Raw genomic sequence first — 17,990 nt, 5'->3', positions numbered from 1 at the left:
AGAAATGTCTCCATTTCATTGACCAATAACTCCATTTCAATTGATCCAATATTTTCAACCAGGAAATTGTTTTGTGTGTTTCATATCTGTTGTTAAAACTTTACAAATAACAAAACTCATGAATAGTTCCAAACTGTAGTCATTAGGTCATGTTTTGACACCTAATACCTACATGAATAACTGCCAATCAGTAATACTACTCTACCTTAACCTAAGTAAATTTAGATTTTAGTGAAAAACACGTAGGACAGTATAGGCTGTGATTGTTTCACTCTGAAAACTTTGCAGAACTAACTATATGTTATCTTACGTGGAATCGTGGCTTTTCTATTTAGTTACTGTTCTATTAGAATCAAAACTGAAAGAATGAGCATCATGGTACTGTATTGTGATAGGTTTTAAAACTCTCAGAATCACTTTTCATTTTTTTTCAAATACGTTCCAAAGAGATGTATCAGGAATATAGCAAACCAAGATATACTTTCAAACTCTGCCACTGACTATCAGCAAATTGTTTGTTTAATGTGGGAAAATAATGATTAAATGCAGGAAGTAAAACTTAAGTTTAGTGACATGTAAAGTGTTCTGTTTGATTTCCTTTGCTTACTTAAATACCTTATTAGAGCTTTTGATGCTGGCTATGAGTGTGGTAAAATTCTTATAACTTTTAGTGTTGATTATGTGAACTAATCTTCCTTTCTAAAATAACATGTTGGCTACATACAAAAGATTTTGGTTTAAAGGTCATTGTTTCTTCAATTACTTGAATGTCTTACTACTTTGTAGTCTTGTACCTCTTGATATTGTTGAAAAGTTTGAACTTGATTTCATTATTATTCATGAGTAATCTATTTTTTCATACTATGAGTTTGTATAACTTTATCTTTGCCTTTAAAGTTTTTTAAAGTTTATAATAATTTTATTTAGGCAGCGATCTTTCCTTTTGAACTTCTTCCTTTTATTTGTATTATCATCTAGATAAAGATAACTTAAATTCACTAGATAGTAGGAAACATGACTGAAGCATGGCAATGGAAAAAGATGATACATGAAGAGGTAAATTAGCAATGAAGTAAAACAAAATCTGACAGACAGACTGGGTGTACGAAGGGGGATTATACAAGATGTATGTTGTTTCTGAAATCAATGATAGATTGTGTGATGTTTAGTACCGCATGTTACTGTTCCTTAGAATGGCCCCATGTGAGAGCTACCACCAAGGATTCCCAACTGGCAGAAAACCACAGGATCAGTTCTTTCCTGACGCACTTTGCTACAGACTCATTGGCTTCTCAATGCTTCTGAGAAATACCAAACACAATCCTATTTCAGAAGATTTACCCTCATTATTTCGATTTTCTTTGAGGCCCTTTCTCCCATCACCTTTGTGTCAAATTCCTGGTGATGCCTTCTTTGGACCCTCTTGCTTTGCATGGCCTCTCATTTTCCAGAGACCCCTCACACAATTCTGCCACACATCTGAGCACTGCATCTAGAACCACCCGATAAATAACATAAGGAGAATAGCATGAGTAATTAAGTATATTAAGAATTTATTCCTGAAGTTAAGATATACATCACCTTGAAAAAAATGTATGTCCATCATGGAAATGGCTTAATAATGTATAGTATTAAACAATAGCCATGATAGACACACATCTATGTGTTGATAATAGTAAACATTATTATCTCCATTTAGTTTTTAAAATAAACTAATTTAGTTTAATTAATTCCATATCTAACACCCAGATATAAACCTGGGTTGTTATTTGATAGAATCTTTCTTTCAAATACTTACATTTGTATGTATAAATTTGAGGAATGTGATTCAATTATACTGGTGATTCGCTAATTTATTTTAATGTATGTTTTACCAATAAGTTTCCATCATAAATACATATAGAACTAGTTCGCTATAATAATCCCCATAGGTTGTATTATTATCTGAATAAAACTTAATATGTTTATATTTCCCCTTTTAATGTACCTCTAGTTTGCACTCACAGCTGCTATTACAATTATCTCATGTACACCTTTAATAATAAGTCGAATGATTTAGTGTTTAATTCTAATATATGGAATTGCTGGTTGACCTACTTGCCTCATCTAGAGGCTGGACTTGTTAACCAACTGCACTCCCTCGAATCAGTGTCAGCCCCTACAACACCTAGTTTGTTGGGAAGAGACTGGTCAGGTCTTCCTTGGGTCTCTCAGGTCCCAGCTCACTGGTAAATGTGGAAGGAAAGGCTCCCTTCTCTGGAACTTTATCCATGGCTCCCTTCTTTTCTCTTCTGTGGGAAAAAGTGTGTGAGACTATGGATGACAGAAAACGATCTAGGAGGGAAGAAATATACAGTGAGAAGGTTAATCTATAAAGCATTGAGATGCTCTGCCATGAGCTGCTAGTAGGAAATCTGCTGTCGAGAGTGTGCCACAGAATGAGAACTGCATAGGCATCCTCGAGGTGACACGAGCACATCATTGACACTCCTGGAGAAGACATCCTGTGACATGCATTGATCTCGAGGTGTCTAGGAGCAAAAAGGTAATCTAATGAGGTCTTAAAAATAGTCACAGAGATGTAAAGTACAGCATAAGGAATATAGTTGATAATATTGTAATTATTATGACTGTGTCAGATGGGTACTAGACTTATAGGAGTGATCACTTTGTAAGGTATATAAACATCTAATGCCTATGTTGTACACCTGAAACTAACGTGATATTATATGTCAACCATAACTAAAAATTTTTTTTTCATAAATAAAAATATCTAATAAAAGGATAGTCTAATGAGGCCTCGACTTGGCTCCAGAGACTAAATCCCAAATTTTTGCCCAAATTAGAGATTCCCATTGGCATTGACTTGGTGCCTACAACCATCAGTTGACAAAAGATACCATTCTGCCAATATTGTTTTTCTCCAGTAGACAGAATTATTAGACTTTCCACTCTCTAGTTTATAAATGTATGTAGAGTATACTCCTTAATAAACAATAGTTAATTTGATGTTTTACACCTTAAAAACATTCTATTTAACATTAGAATGTATAAAATAGTTTTATGTTTTATGGATAACACTGTTATTCTTACTGCACTGGGCACAATCACAGAACATACAGGTGGGAGAGACATTTTCTGTGGTGATTAGAGGCCCAGATCTTGCCTTGTCCGTCTGCTTCAGGGCTGCCTAATACTCCTCCTCTGTCATCTCCATCATGGCCCTGAATGATGCCTTTTGCGGCAGCAGGGCGGGTCTCAGACGGAACCTACTAAAGCTCACAAAACCTACGTTAACGATTCATGCAGCATGTATTTGAAAAGCAGTAAGATACGGTTTATTTCCTTCCAACTACCAGCGGGTGTAAACTTGAGTCAGCTTCACGGAGTCTGAAATGTCGAGACCACTTCAGGGGTCAGCAGAATTTAAAATTCCTCAGAAATCGGCCTGCTGACTCTTTATAAAAAAAATGAAGCCCCTCTCACATCCTACAAGTATAGTAAGGTCATTTCCCAGCGGCCTATAGGCCTACTTGACTGTTTCTCCGGGAATATTCTGGTACTGTAAGGTCCAGTTCTGTGGGAACTACATTACCCAGAAAGCTATGCGTTGAGCGGCAGTGGCATTAAGCCAATGAAAGTCCAGGAATGGGTATTTCCCTGAGGGCGAACCGCATTGATGGGGGGCTTCCGGCCTGTTCGTGGCGGTCATTTTAGTGGCTCTCCATCCGTTCTATCGGGTCTAGGGCTCCGGTTCCCACTCGTCAGGTGGAGGCAGAAGTGACAGACAAGAGGCGAGAGGAGGCTTTGTTCCACTGCACAAAGAGGCGGGTTTAGGGCCGGGGACATCGCCGCCTGGGAGGCCGGCCTCGGGACGTCGGTGCCGAGTGCGGATGCCCGGGTGCCCTCCCCCGTTACTCGGCTGTCACCACTCCATTCGGCCCAGAGGCTTCGATGGCGGCAGCCGTGCTCAGAGGCCCGCCTCAGGTGAGTGTGCGTACCCCGGGCCTCACTGCCCTCAGCCCCCCGAACCCTAAAGCCCCGCGTGTGCGCACTGCTCGCGTCCTCGGCCCAGGCCCTGGTGTCCGGAACTGAGAGACGCGCGTGGGTGACATCTGGGTGACGGGGTGTGAGAGAGGGTCACAGGAGGAGAGACCGGTTGTGTGACGACGTGGAAAGAGGATTCGGGAACCTTCTGCAGGAAACAGTTTTGGTAGATTCGCACTGCAGTGGCAGACTGAGTACCTTCCTTCTCAGGGCCCTGGGAGCCATTGAGAATTTTGAAGAAAAGAGACGTCATCTAACACAATAGGGTTTGAAAAATCCCCCAAAGTCTGTTCGATAGAAGAAGAGACTATAGGGGTGATGAGAACACTGAGGCGCTGGGAATTTAGTCCTTTTAAGAGGACACACAACTGGTGAGATGCAACACAGAGGTTAGACAGTTTGCCAAGGCTATCTGGCTCTGGTGCCTCACAGGGGTACAGGGAAGACCTGAGCCCCTGGAATCCTGCCACGGTGACATCTAAGATCTGACTTTTTCCACAGGTCTCTGTGGCTGCAGAAGTGATTTTGGAACCTGAGCAGGTAAGTCAAAGTTTCCCAATCCCTCAGCTGTCTCAACCATTCTGGATCTGTGGTGTCATAAGACTTCACCTGCCATTCTCCCAGCCCTTGGATTTGGAGACCCTGGAGTCAAGCTCAAGGGCTTTAGTCTAGGCGAGGTATTATATGGAGGGGTTCCCATTTCCGGCCATCAATGGAAAGAGATGTGGAAGCTTCTCACAGGGACAGGTCACAGTATGTGAACTTCCTGGAGATGAGGCTAAGCCGGTTCAGGGAATTGCAGGTTTCTTTCTTTCTTTTTTTTTTTCCCCCTGGTGAAAACAAAAGAGGGAGTGGGCAAGAGTCAGACTTGCCTATTAAGTTAGGTCTCTATTTTGGAGCCAGTGGGAGAGTCTGGCTCAGAGGAGGGAGGTCATCTTACTTAGGGCTTAATAGGCTCCATTCGGTTACAGGGTAGAAAAAGGGGAACAGAGTGAGTGATTAATGGGAGAGTGTGAGAGAAGATAGGAATGGCACCAGAATCTGGTAGATCCTCTGATTTGGAGATCTTGGGAGGAGGATGGACATGGGGTAGGTGTGTGGGGAGATGGATTGTGGGTCTTTAGGAGTAAGGCTGTTCGTGGTTTCATCTGTCTCTATCCTGGCAGGGATGTGTGACCTTTGAGGACGTGGCTCTGTATTTCTCCTGGGAAGAATGGGATCTTCTTGATGAAGCTCAGAGATGCCTGTACCATGATGTGATGCTGGAGAACTTGGTACTTACGTCCTCCCTGGGTAAGCCCTCACATCCACCTCTGTGCCCTGGGTGAGGCTCTGCCTTTCTTTTCCCTAGAGGTAGTTTTGTCTCTCTCATATTTGAACCATGGACACTGCTTCCTTCTCCAGTTTCCTGGGTATGTTCCATGGTTATTAGGTCTAGGCCAAGCACATGCCTACTACTCTTCCTTTACCACCTCATCACCTCCTTCTCCAAAGCCTCTCAGGGAAGGATTCGGGGATCAGTCGTCTTAAAGTTAGCCTAATGGATCTCAACTGTCTCGCCCTCTCCCTTGCTGGGTTACTGTCTAGATATTATATATCTCTTCCTTCTTGTACCTGACATTGATTCATCCCTGACTTTGCTAGAAATTGTAGTCACTTACATGGTTACTACTTTCACAGACTGTTCTTACAAGATCCTCCTTCGAGTTTCTTTATTTTTCATTTGTGGTAAATATACATAACAAAAAATACCATTTCTAAGTGGTATTTAGTACATTCTCATTTTTTTGCAACCATCACAATCATGCATCCACAAAACTTTTTTTATGTTGCAAACTGAAACTCTACCCATTAAATAGTACCCCCCACCATCCACTGGCAACCACCATTCTAATTTCTGTATCTGTGAATTTGCTCAAAGTAGCTTATATGTGTCAGGTCACATAGTAATTGTCCTTTTGCATCTGGCGTATTTTACTTAGCTTATTTACTTAGATAAAGGTTCATCTATATTATAGCATGTGTCAGAATTTCCTTCCTTTTTAAGACTGAATAACATTCTATTGTATGTATGTACATTTGGTTTACTCATTCATCCATTGTTGGACATTTGTTTCTTATGAATAATGCTGCTATGAACATGGATGTACAAATATTTTTAGTGTCCTTACTTCAGTTCTTTTGGGTATGTACTCAGAACTGGAATTATCATGTGATAATTCTATTTTTAATTCTTTGGAATTCTTTGGAAATATCCATATTTTCATACACCATTTTATATTCCTACCAGCCGTGCACAAAGTTTTCAATTTCTCCATCCTTGCCAACACTTGTGTTCTGTTTTTTTTGATGATAGCCATTCTCGTGGGTAAGTTGTATCTCCTGGTTTTGATTTACATTTCCCTAACAATGAGTCATGTTGAGCACTTTTTCATGTGCTCATTGACTATTTGTATATCTGTAAAGAAATGTCTAGTTAAGTCTTTTGGCCATTTTTAAATCAAATTGTTTGCTACTATTTTTGTTGAATTTTAGAAATTTTCGATATTGTTCTAGATATTAATCCATTATCACATATGCGATTTGCAAATATTTCCTCCCATCCTGTGGGTTGCATTTTTACTATTTTCACAGTGTCCTTTGCTGTACAAAAGTTTTTCATCTTGGTAAAGTCTAGTTTGTCTATTTTTTTGTGTGTTACCTCTGCCTTTGATGTCATATCTAAGGAATTATTGCCTCATGCAATGTCATGAAGCTTTTCCACTGTTTTCTTTTAAGAATTTTATGGTTGTAACTCTTAAGTTTAGATCTTTGATCCATTTTGAGTTAATTTTTGTATATGATGTTATGTAAAAGTCCAACTTTATTCTTACATATGTCCATATCCAGTTTTCCTAGCATCATGTTTTTAAAAGTCTGTCCTTTCTCCATCTAATGGGCTTGTCCTCCGTGTTGGAAATCATTTGACCATATATGCAAGAGTTTATTTCAGGGATCTTTATTCTTTTCTCCACTCTCTTTAGTTCATATATTTAAATAATTTTTGAGCTAACTCAGCAAAGGAATGAGTGGATACCAACTGCTTCTTGCAATCCAGCTACTTGAAATTATAGGAACAAAATTTTGGAACCAGAGAATTGAAATGCAGAATTTTCAAAAAATACCAATTCTAAGTGGCATTTAGTATATCCTCAGTGTTGTGCAACCATAACAGTCATGTATCCACAGACACAAATTTGGCAAGTTTTCAGATCTGATTTCTTCAGATAAGTTCTCTGCCTTTTTCTCTTTTCATCTGGACTCCCACATTGCATATGCTGGTCCACCTGATGGTATCCCATAGGTCCTTAGGCTCTGTTCACTTTTGTTCAGTATTTTTTCTTTCTGTTTTCAGATTTGATATCTTCAAGTTCATTGATTCTGCCTACTTAAATCTGCTTTTGAATCCCTCTAGTGATTTTTTCATTTAGTCATTGTACAGTTCAGCTCCAAAATTTCTTTTTTGATTCTTTTTTATGTTTATTTCTTCATCGATATTTCCATTTTGCTCATGCAACATTTTCTGGACTTTATCCACATTTTCTTTTAGTTCTTTGCCCATCTTTTAATTATTTGTTTCAAAGTCTTTATCTAGTAAATGCACCATCTGGTCTTTCTTAGTCAGTTTCTCATGATTTTTTTTTTCTGTAGACTGGGCCATAGTTTCCTGTTGCTTTGTTGTTGTTGTTGTTGTTGTTGTTGAAAACTGGACATTTATGTCTTATGTTGTGGTAACTCAAGATACTTGATCTCCCCTTTCCCCAGGGTTTGCTATGGAGGGAGGGGTTGTTGTTGTTTGCTTAATGGTTATAGGGTATCCCTGTGCTAGAGATAAGTCTGAGGTGTAAACTTAAAAGGTCTTCGCAGGTTTTTTCTGGGCCTATGCCTTTCCCTTGGCGTGCATGGTGATTCTAAATTCCCTCACATATGTGATTGATTTTGAATGTCCTAGTCCTTAAATTTCTGCCTCCCAAATGGGGAATACAAGAAAAATTTAGGGTGAGGGATGGAAGGAATAGATGCCTCCTGTTTTAATTCTCTGCAAAGTCACTTCCACCAGTGAGGTGGGGGCTTTGCAACAGTGGTGATATGGTTTGCAACAATAGCTGCTCAGATCTTTGTTGCATCTCCACCATCAGAAGCATAAGGCAGAGCACAGATTCCTGATACTTAGAGGATAGGGTCCCACCCTGACCTCTGCAGGATTCTCCAGGTATATGTACATGGCTACCTGCTCCTGGGCTCAGAGTTGGGGAAGTAGGAGAGTTGGGAAATCGGTAACCAATACCATGCAAAGAGCTGAAATTGACCAAAATTAAATTAATTTAGAATGTTGCAAGCCTTCAGTAGGCTCTAGAATTGCAAAATTGTTAAGTTAGGTTGATTCTGCCAGTGTAATCATTGTCTAAGTTGGGAGACAGATTCCTGATGCTTCCTACTCCACTATCTTCTCTCTAGCTGTTCCCAGAGGCACTTTTTGTAATATTTAAATATCTTTCCTGTGATTTCTTGTGTGCTGAGTTGTTCTGGGCCAGTACTGGCCACTGATCTATCTTTCCCTTACAATTTGGGTTATCTAGGTCCCGAGTAGTTGTTCAACTTGGTCTAGGGAAGGAGTCCTCTGTGCTCCACAGAATGGATCTATCTCCAAGCTCAACAAGAATGCCTCAGAGGGGGCCTGACCCAGGTGAATGGCATTTGGAGGATGTGACGTCAGCACTTTGTTCACATCATACCAAGATCCTATCTTCTTAAACTTATGTTTAGGTGCCATTACCAATGGCTACACACACCTTACTCTACCTTTCTTTTTCCATTCTTGATACTGCCAGCATGTCATTGTCATTAGCCCAGGGCTACCCTCCATCCTCTGGGCTGCTTATCTCACTCATCCCTCACATCATTTTCTCCATAGTGCTTTCCAGTATTGGTGTGTCCTAAAGTGTGCACATATCTTTTAATAATTTTTGAACACCAGTTACTTTGCTCTAATCAGTTTTTCATGGGCCTAGATATAGAATTCTGTACAGTATCACATAATACCAGCTTATAGCCATGGACAGAAGAATGAGTTGTAGAATGTGCCTTTCACCCCTGGGCCACTCCCTTTTTCTATGTCTTGTGCCTGATGAGGCCTGCCCAATTCTGTGACCTTAGGGACCCAGTAGTGCACAGCGGCTGCTTCCTTAATCTGACTCCAACTCCCTTTTCCTGGAAATAGCCCTGTGGATTGGTTCTTTAATGTGTCAGATGTATATTTGTGATGGTTTGCCCTCCCTCAAAAAAGTCAACATGTATCTCTCTGTCACTTCTTTGTTTTCAGGTTGTTGGAGTGGAATAGAAGGTAAGGAGGCAGCTTCTGAACAGAGCAGTTCTGTAGAAGGAGAGTCACAGATCAGGATTCTTAAGGCAGGTTCATCTCCCCAGAAGGCCCAGCCCTTTGAGATGTGTGGCCCAGTCTTGAAAGACATTTCACATTTGGCCGAGCACCAAGGAGCACATTTTGGGCAGAAGACAGACACATGTGAGAAACGATTCTGTTTCACAGCCAACCTTCAGCAGTACCAGGGGCAGCACATTGGAGAGATTTCCTTCGGAAATTCCATGGACAGAGCTTCATGTACAAAGAGCTGCACAGTCCATGTATCAGGGAAGCCCTTTGCCTGTGAGGAGGTTGGAAAGGACTTTTTAGCCAGCCTGGGATTTCTTCATCAACAGATCTCTCATGCTGGGGAGAATCCAAACAGGAGTAATGAGTGTGAGGCCAAATTTCACAGTGGAAAAAGTTATCACAACTGGGGAGAATGCAAGAAAGCCTTCAGCTGCATGGACACACTTGCTCAGGACCAGAGTGTCCTCACTCGAGAAGGGCTTTATGAGTGCAGCAAATGTGGAAAAGCCTGCACTCGAAGATGTAACCTCATTCAGCACCAGAAAGTTCACACTGCAGAAAGGCCTTTTGAGTGCAGCGAATGTGGAAGACGCTTTACCTACTACTCCAGCTTTGTTATACATCAGAGAGTTCACACTGGAGAAAGGCCTTATGAGTGCAATGAATGCGGGAAATCCTTTAGCCAAAGCTATAGCCTCAATAGCCACAGGAAAGTTCACACTGGAGAAAAGCCCTATGAGTGCAGGGAATGTGGAAAATCTTTTAGCAAAGGTCCAACCTCATTCAACATCAGAGTTCACACTGGAGAAAGGAGGCCTATGAGTGCAGTGAATGTGGGAAATCTTTTAGCCAAAACTTCAGCCTCATTTACCACCGGAGAGTTCACACTGGAGAAAGGCCTCATCAGTGCATTGAATGTGGAAAGTCCTTTAGCCGAAGCTCCAGCCTCATTCACCACAAAAGACTACACACTGGAGAAAGGCCTTATGAGTGCAGTAAATGCGGGAAATCTTTTAAGCAGAGTTCTAGCTTCAGTTCACATCGGAAAGTCCACACAGGAGAAAGGCCTTATGAATGTGGAGAATGTGGAAAATCCTTTAGCCATAGCTCCAACCTCAAGAACCACTGGAGAGTTCACACTGGAGAAAGGCCTATTGAGTGCAGTGAATGTGGGAAGTGTTTCAGTTGCAAATCTAACCTCATCAAACACCTGAGAGTTCATACTGGAGAGCGGCCTTATGAGTGTGGGAAATGTGGGAAGTCCTTTAGCCAAAGCTCTAGCCTCATTCAACACCAGAGAGTTCACACTGGAAAAAGGCCTTATGAGTGCAGCGAATGTGGGAAGTCATTTAGTTGCAAATCTGACCGCATTCAACACCAGAGACTTCACACTGGAGAAAGATCTTAGATGTGCAGGGGATGTGCAGGGAATGTGCAGCTCCCTTTCAGTATAATTACACTGAGGAGAGAACTTGTCAGGGAGCCAGTAACCTGAATTAAAACCCATACATCTGAAAATTCACTGGGGGGAGATTCTTTTAAGTTTCAGGTATGTGGGAATCTTAAAGGAGCTGCATGACATTTGTAACCTGCGCAGGGCCCTTGCCAGTTTCTGTGACATAATTCATTTCACCTCTGCCACCTGGCAGGTTCACACAGGGTGCATCAATTACTACCCTAACAAGCACAGAGAAGGTGACCTCTGTCTCCTACCCATTTCCTAGAGGAAATTTTGAGTAGTCTTAGCCCTTCTGGGGTCCTCATTCCTTTCACTTTTACAAGTTAGGGCGTGGACCTAAATCAGTTTTGACCCAGTAGACCCCATCTGAGTTCTGCTGATGACTTGGCAAGATGGCTACATTTTAAGGACATGTTAGTTTTCATGTGACACTTATTTTGGATTTTCCCAGCCTCCAAGTCACCAATCTGAAAACCCTGCCACATATTGCTTTGGATTTTGCAAGAATAAAGGCAGCATTGTTTATTCTACTTTTGATCTTGTATTCACTGCGTGAGATAATTTGAAAATAGTTTGGCTATGCCAGAATTAAGGAATAAACAACTTTTGTGGATGTTCAATGCTCTGTGTGCCTCAGAGATGACATTACAGTATGATGGAAGAATATACCTCTCTTTCCAGTTTTGGCCTAATACACATTGTTGTCCAGGGTCTTCTAGGAAAAACTGCAGGGCTTTGTGGTCCTCATTTGTGGACCGAGTGTCAGGATTTTTTAATGGGCCCAAGGAATACCCTGAGGAATTAGAAAATTATGACAACCTCAAGTGCTGTTGGGAACATGAATTGTTTTTCTTGTTCACAGTTGATATCACATGATGCTCAGTAGTGTTGAGGGGAATCCCTACCCAAGGTTTACAAAGGAGCCATGTGTCCTGATACCCAGAATTCACTAGGCTAGTGTCACTGTAAGAATACAGGGACTTGGGGAACCATAATTGGTATTTAACACTGGAGTGGAGACCAGCAAAGTAGATAGAGTGTGCCCCTGCTAAAATTGCATCAAAAAGTCTCCAGTCACTGTGACTCTGAAGGATCAATGTGCACAGAGATTCTCAAGACCTCCAGGCATGTTTATCTTTTGTAGCAGGGTCATTTTCAAAGAAAATAAGCTATTGGTTTTATGGAATCCCATAGCCTTTCTGTGATATTCACTGAAAGGCTATTGCTACACAGGCAGGAAATCAAGCATAGATTGAAATGAGATCCCTTACCCCAGTGTTGTGGCTCCGTGACCTAGCAGGAATTCCTGTTGACTCAGGTGGTGGCAGACTTCATTGCTCATCAATGTTCGCTACCACTGAGGCCAGGCTGCTCCAGTGAGGTCATCAGGAAAGAGTCAATATAGGATTGGCAAACCTGATTTTCTGAAAAGTGAGAGATCTAGATTTTTATTTTGAAATATTTTGTACAGCTTTATCCAGGCATAGTTGACATGGAAAATACTGCACTTATTTAAAGTGTGCCTTTTGTTAAATTTTGACATACATATCAATCCATGAAATCTCATCGTAATTATGATAGTGTCCATCACTCCTTGTCTACCTCATGCCATTTTATAATCTGTCCTTCCTCTCCCCAGGCTTCCAGATTAGTGTATGTATTTTCTAAAATTTTATATGATTTGATTTATAGTGTGCCTATTTTCTGGTTTCATTCATGGTTCTTTATTTTGAGATTCTTCAATGATGCTTATATGAGTAGTTCATTTTTATTGCTGAGTAGTTAATTTTTTCTATGGATAGATTATTTGTTTATCCACTCATCTTTTTACGGGCACTTGGGTTACTTCTAGTTTTGGCTATTGCAAATAAAGCTGCTGGAACATTTATGTGTAATACTTATATGTACATGTTTATGTTTCACTTTTCTTGTGTTAGTAACTCAGAGTGTAATGCCTGAGTCATAGGATAGGTGAATGTTTAAATTAAGAAACTGCTAAACTGATCTGAAATTGTCGTTCACTTTTGCATACTCACCAGTAGTGTATGAAAGTTCTAAATCTTCCATATCCTTGCCAATACTTGGTATGGTCAGTTGTTTGAGTTTATCCTTTTAATAATATGTCTGTTTTGCTAAATTCTTCCCACAGCTTCCCAGTGCAGTTAGAATAAAGTCCATATTTCTTGTGATAGCCTACAAAACCATAGACATCAGCCCCTATGCCCTCACATCCCTCCAACTACACTTCCAGCCCTACTGGCCTTGATTCCATTAACCAGCCAAGCTCTCACTAGCCTTGGGGTCTTGGTTTCCTCACCTTTGCACCAGGATAGGGTCTTCAGTGGACTGCATAATATCTCTTATTTATTGTCTGCTTCCCTTTCTGTGCAATATAGTTTAATATCCATGTTCCCACTTAACCAGATGTGAATCCCAAGTCTGGGAAGAAGACATGACCAAGGTAAGCCAGTTGGTAATGGGCACAGCTCAGATGAGTTAGAATCCCAATGTGTCCCCAGAGTTAAAGCTCTTAGTCCATAGTGCCCCCCTTCACAGGTGACCTGAGTGAAGATGAGACAGGGCCAAGAGACCCTGTTCTAAGCTTCATCTTTTGTTTTATTATGAATAAAATTGAGGTTATGTTTACTTCAAAAAATATATAAAATAAAACATTTGAAAATGCAGAGGACCTATAATAGTTCAAACACTTTCTTTAGAACAATTTTGGACTTGAAAAATCTGATTTCAAATTTTACTATAAAGGTATAGTTATGAGAATGTGGCATTGGCGAAAGGATAGATAATAGAGGCCAGACATAAACTCATATGCTTATCATTAACTTATTTTCAACAAAGTTGCCTAAGTAATTCAAAGGTGAAAGGATATTTTCAACAAATTATTCCGAAAAATATATTTTCATGCATAGTAGTAACCTTAATCTTTAAAACATTCACAAATTAAAATGGATCATAGACCTTAATATAAAAAATAAAAATATATACCATTTTAAATATAATGTATGCTCTTTGTCCATGTTTGAAGCCAAGATTTCTTACATAGGAAAAAAAAATGAAAGAAATATAAAGGAGTTTAATAAAATTTAAAATTCTGTAGTTCAAAGATAGTGTTAAGAAAATGAAAACTAGTTACAGCCTACAAAAAAAAAATATTTGCAAAACCTATATCTGATAAATGGTGGGTATCCAGAGTATGTAATAAGATAAACAACCTTATTAAAAATGGGTGAAATATTTGAACACATTTCACAAAAGAGGTATGAGTGGTAAATAAGCACATGAAAATAAGTCCAGCATTATTGATATTTAAGGACATACAAATGAAAACCACAGTGAGATACCACTACACACTCATTTCAATTGGAAACATTTAAAAAGGGACAATACCTCACTGTTGAAGATATGAAAACTCATACATTGCTGGTGGGGATGCGAGAGACTAAAAATAAATTTAGAAAATACTGGCAGTTAATAATCTGCTCATGATTTGACAAGATCTTATTCCTAAGCATAATCTGTGTCTACAGGAATACTTATATTTGTACAGTCCCAGCAACTATAGTCTTCAAAGCCAAATAGATAACAAAAATGAATATCCATCCATGAATGGGTAAGAAATTACATTTATAAATATAATACTCATCAATATAAAGTATAAAATTACTAATGCAAGAAAAAACATAATCAGCATGGGTGTATATTTCATCTAGATCAACAACAGCCTTAGAGAAACCAAAGCCTCCTACTGAGATTGGACGTTAATATCTAACAGGAAGACAATATAAAGCCTAAGATATGGCCCTCGGTGCAAGATTCTTATAGGCCAGCCAATGTGAAGGAAACAGATTTGCTCCTCTCCTCTGAGCTGTATTAAATGACTAAAGACTGAAAGCACTTGGGAGATGGGAGAGAGCTCTACAGTTCACACCAGGGTCTCCACCAAAGTATCAACCTTCCTTTTTCGCCTCTCCTGTCCCAAACCCTTCCCCATTCACTCACTTTAAAACCAGCTGCACCATTTTCTGTTTAGGACCCCTGCCTTCTTACCTTCTGGCCATTCTTTGCTACTCCTATCAGCCTCTATACGTCCAGCCTCCAGTAAAATCTCATAGTGCTCCCACTAATAGTCACCTGTCCCCTTAGCTCCCACACAGATCTTTCCACCTTGTTCCTGAACTACTTCTGCCACCTCCTCCCACATGCTTTAGAGTCAAGCAATCTGAGAGTCTAGTACCCATGCCCGACTTAGGCCACTGAACCCCCTACCTTTGTCTTCTGCTGAGTCATTTCATATTTGTCCTTTCTTTTGGGAATGCTCATATCCAGATCTTGGTACCTCTACTTCCATTTTCTTTATGTATTCCACAACTATTATTTAATAGCAATACATGTTAGCCACTGTTTTAGAGGAATAAAGCAGAAAAATATCCTTTCCCATAACTGGATCACAACCTTTGTTCTTTTATATTTTCTATTTTGTTAATTTATCCCTTGCCTTTTAGATGTCATCTTCAATATGATTCTATGACTCACTGATTAATTCTTTGAATATCTAAAGATCCATCTTCCTATTCTATTCAGTTCTTTCTTTATAAACATTTTCCATGACCAGTATTTCCTGAATTATTTTTAGCATATCTTCCTTTCCTATGGCTTTTTTCTTTCCTTGTCTCCTTGATTTTATCTGCTTATCTTAATTTCTTCTTACTTCTCTTCCAACACTTTATTCTATATGGCATATTTTGTTGTCTGTGAATTTTGTGAGGTTGCCGTACTTCTTCTATATCTAATTACTTTTCCTCGGGTGTATGAGATGCTCTGTCTTGTGTGTGTCTGGGAAAAAGACCAAAGTCAGGCCATGTGTCCTGGCAGATACAATGAGTATGAAACAAGGGGAGGGATGTAGGGAAGGGAACCCCAACTCCCATCACACTAGGCAACTGGGCAATTAGTTTTTATCTTATCTTGGCCAAGGTGGAGGTAGCTCCTGAGACATCCTGCCAAAGGTCTTCAGAATGGGAGGGGTGGTGTGACAGCTGATCGGCCTGAGGATTCTCAAATCCTCTTGCCCTATGACTGTCTGTTTCAGCACCACAGACTGAAGATGGTAAAGGCCACGTAGGTGGTAATTTAACCACTTGTTTTTAACTCTTCCCACTGTGGCTTTGGACTCTCATCCAAAAAGTCTGAGATGGCCTGAACCTCCCCTGTGGCTTGGAACAAGACTCTGTTAGTTGCTGTCACCCGTGTTTCCCTCTATCCCCTAATTCCTCTACAGTGATTTTGGGATATGATCAACAATCTTTGCAAGATCACTATCTCTCCTGGGCCCTGCAGCTGTCTTGAGCTTTCTACTCCCTGAATCCCTCCCTGCAGCTGCCACACCCTCTCATACCTGGACTATTTCTTTCACATTGACATAGACTGAATGGGACCTGTCAAGTGCTGAGCTCTGTACAAACTTCTGTGGATACAATACAGAGCAAAAGAGGAAAAAGTCTGTTAGTGAGTTGATTAAATTCCATAGTGTGTGTCAGACAATCAACACGACAAATTAGGAGAATATACTTTGTCTGATGGAGACCAAAGTTATGGAGATAAGTAAAGCAGAGAGGTTAATAAAGACAGATTGGGGCAGGGGGTAAGGGGGTGCTGAAATTTTAGAAAACGTGTCCAAGGTAGCTCTCACGGAGATGTTTGAACAAAGGCCTGAAGAGAATTTGTGGAGAGCTGAGCGTTTCTCTCCAAGAGGCATAGGGAAGGAGGATGAAGGCCCAAGGTGGGGGGAAGCTGCCAGGTTCTGAGAACTGCTGAGGCCAGTGAAACTGGAGCAGGGTGACCAGAAGAGCTGAAGTGGGACAGGGTCTCCAGGCCACTGTCAGGAAGCCAGTTTCTACACTGTGTCTGTGATGTTCAGCATGTGACCAAGGACACTGCCATTTTCCAGGCCCTCTCCTGTCTATGGCAAGGTAAACACAGAAACGGAGAATAAGGCATAGACTCTTAGGGCAAGTTGACAGACGTGTCCATTGACTCTGTTTTCTTGTTAATTTCACATTTCTGGAAATTAATTTTTATTGCATTTTGTGAAACCGTGAATCTCTGACAGATTGGAGAGTGGGGAGGTCCTTCACCAGTTTTCAGAAGCCTCTAGCAGAGGAGGGACAAGGACAGACTTGGTTCTAACAGGTCCCTGGGACTGCTGCTTTGGGAATATACCAAAGACTGGTGGGAGAGGGGGAGGCCAGCTGGCCTTGATAATCCAGGAGAGAGAGGGTGGGGACTGGGCTGGGAAGAGGGGAAACAAGTTTTATTCTAGATATAACTTGAAAGTAGAAGAAAGACTGACAATGTTTGAACTGCTGCCCAATTCCCTTCCTCAGAAAAACCAACTCCATCTGTTTTCTCAACTCCCCCTTGTCTTCTACCGGGTGGTCACACCCTCCACAGCATGTCAGGAAACACAGTGATGAGTTTGCCCCTAGTGTGTACAGTTCCCCCTACCCCTCCAGCCAGATTTTCAAACCAGCAACCTCACACCATTGAAACCCCTTCCTTTCCCTCAGTCCTTTCATGAAGTCTATCAAACATCAAGTACTTTCTCAATATAAAATAAGCACCAATCTTTCCCTTCCCATTATAATGATCCTAGTCTCAGTCACTGTGATTTCTTTGCTGAACAGAGAGCCCCTCTTCTGAGGTCCTGAGGCCCCTCTGATTCACCAGCCTGGGATTAGTACAAGAAGAGAGACACGAGCCTCATTCTCTGCTACACTTGTAGTCCACAAATCTCAGAGAATTAGAATGTGTTAGCAATTTGTATGAGACTCGCTGATGACACAACTTGACCACAATTTATGTGAAACTAATGCTAGTATTTGCATTCCCACTTAGTATGAAGTTTGTTACATTTCACTGCAGAAATGTGAGTATGTTTGATGATGGCCTCTTGCCCTAGGCCTGGGGTGGTGGGGGCGGGGGTATATAATAGGTATTAGAGAGCTGGAGCTGGAGCAAGATGAAGATGACATCAGA

At 40.7% G+C, this 17,990-nt stretch overlaps 1 protein-coding gene across 1 annotated transcript; it reads left to right on the top strand.

Annotated features, from left to right (window-relative positions):
- The first annotated feature begins 3,659 nt into the window (after positions 1-3,659).
- On the top strand, positions 3,660-11,550 carry ZNF211 (zinc finger protein 211). Its single transcript, XM_039850150.1, is given in 5 exon segments — positions 3,660-3,987; positions 4,549-4,587; positions 5,214-5,340; positions 9,410-10,246; positions 10,249-11,550. Coding segments are annotated over 5 exon segments (1,674 nt in total). The 5' UTR covers positions 3,660-3,954; the 3' UTR covers positions 10,887-11,550.
- Positions 11,551-17,990: the final 6,440 nt, after the last annotated feature.

This window comes from Pteropus medius, unplaced genomic scaffold (assembly GCF_902729225.1).
Source record: "Pteropus medius unplaced genomic scaffold, Ma_sr-lr_union100, whole genome shotgun sequence".
Lineage (NCBI taxonomy): Eukaryota > Metazoa > Chordata > Mammalia > Chiroptera > Pteropodidae > Pteropus > Pteropus medius.
The sequence above is the reverse complement of the archived record's forward strand: the minus strand, read 5'-3'. Positions and strand labels throughout refer to the sequence as shown.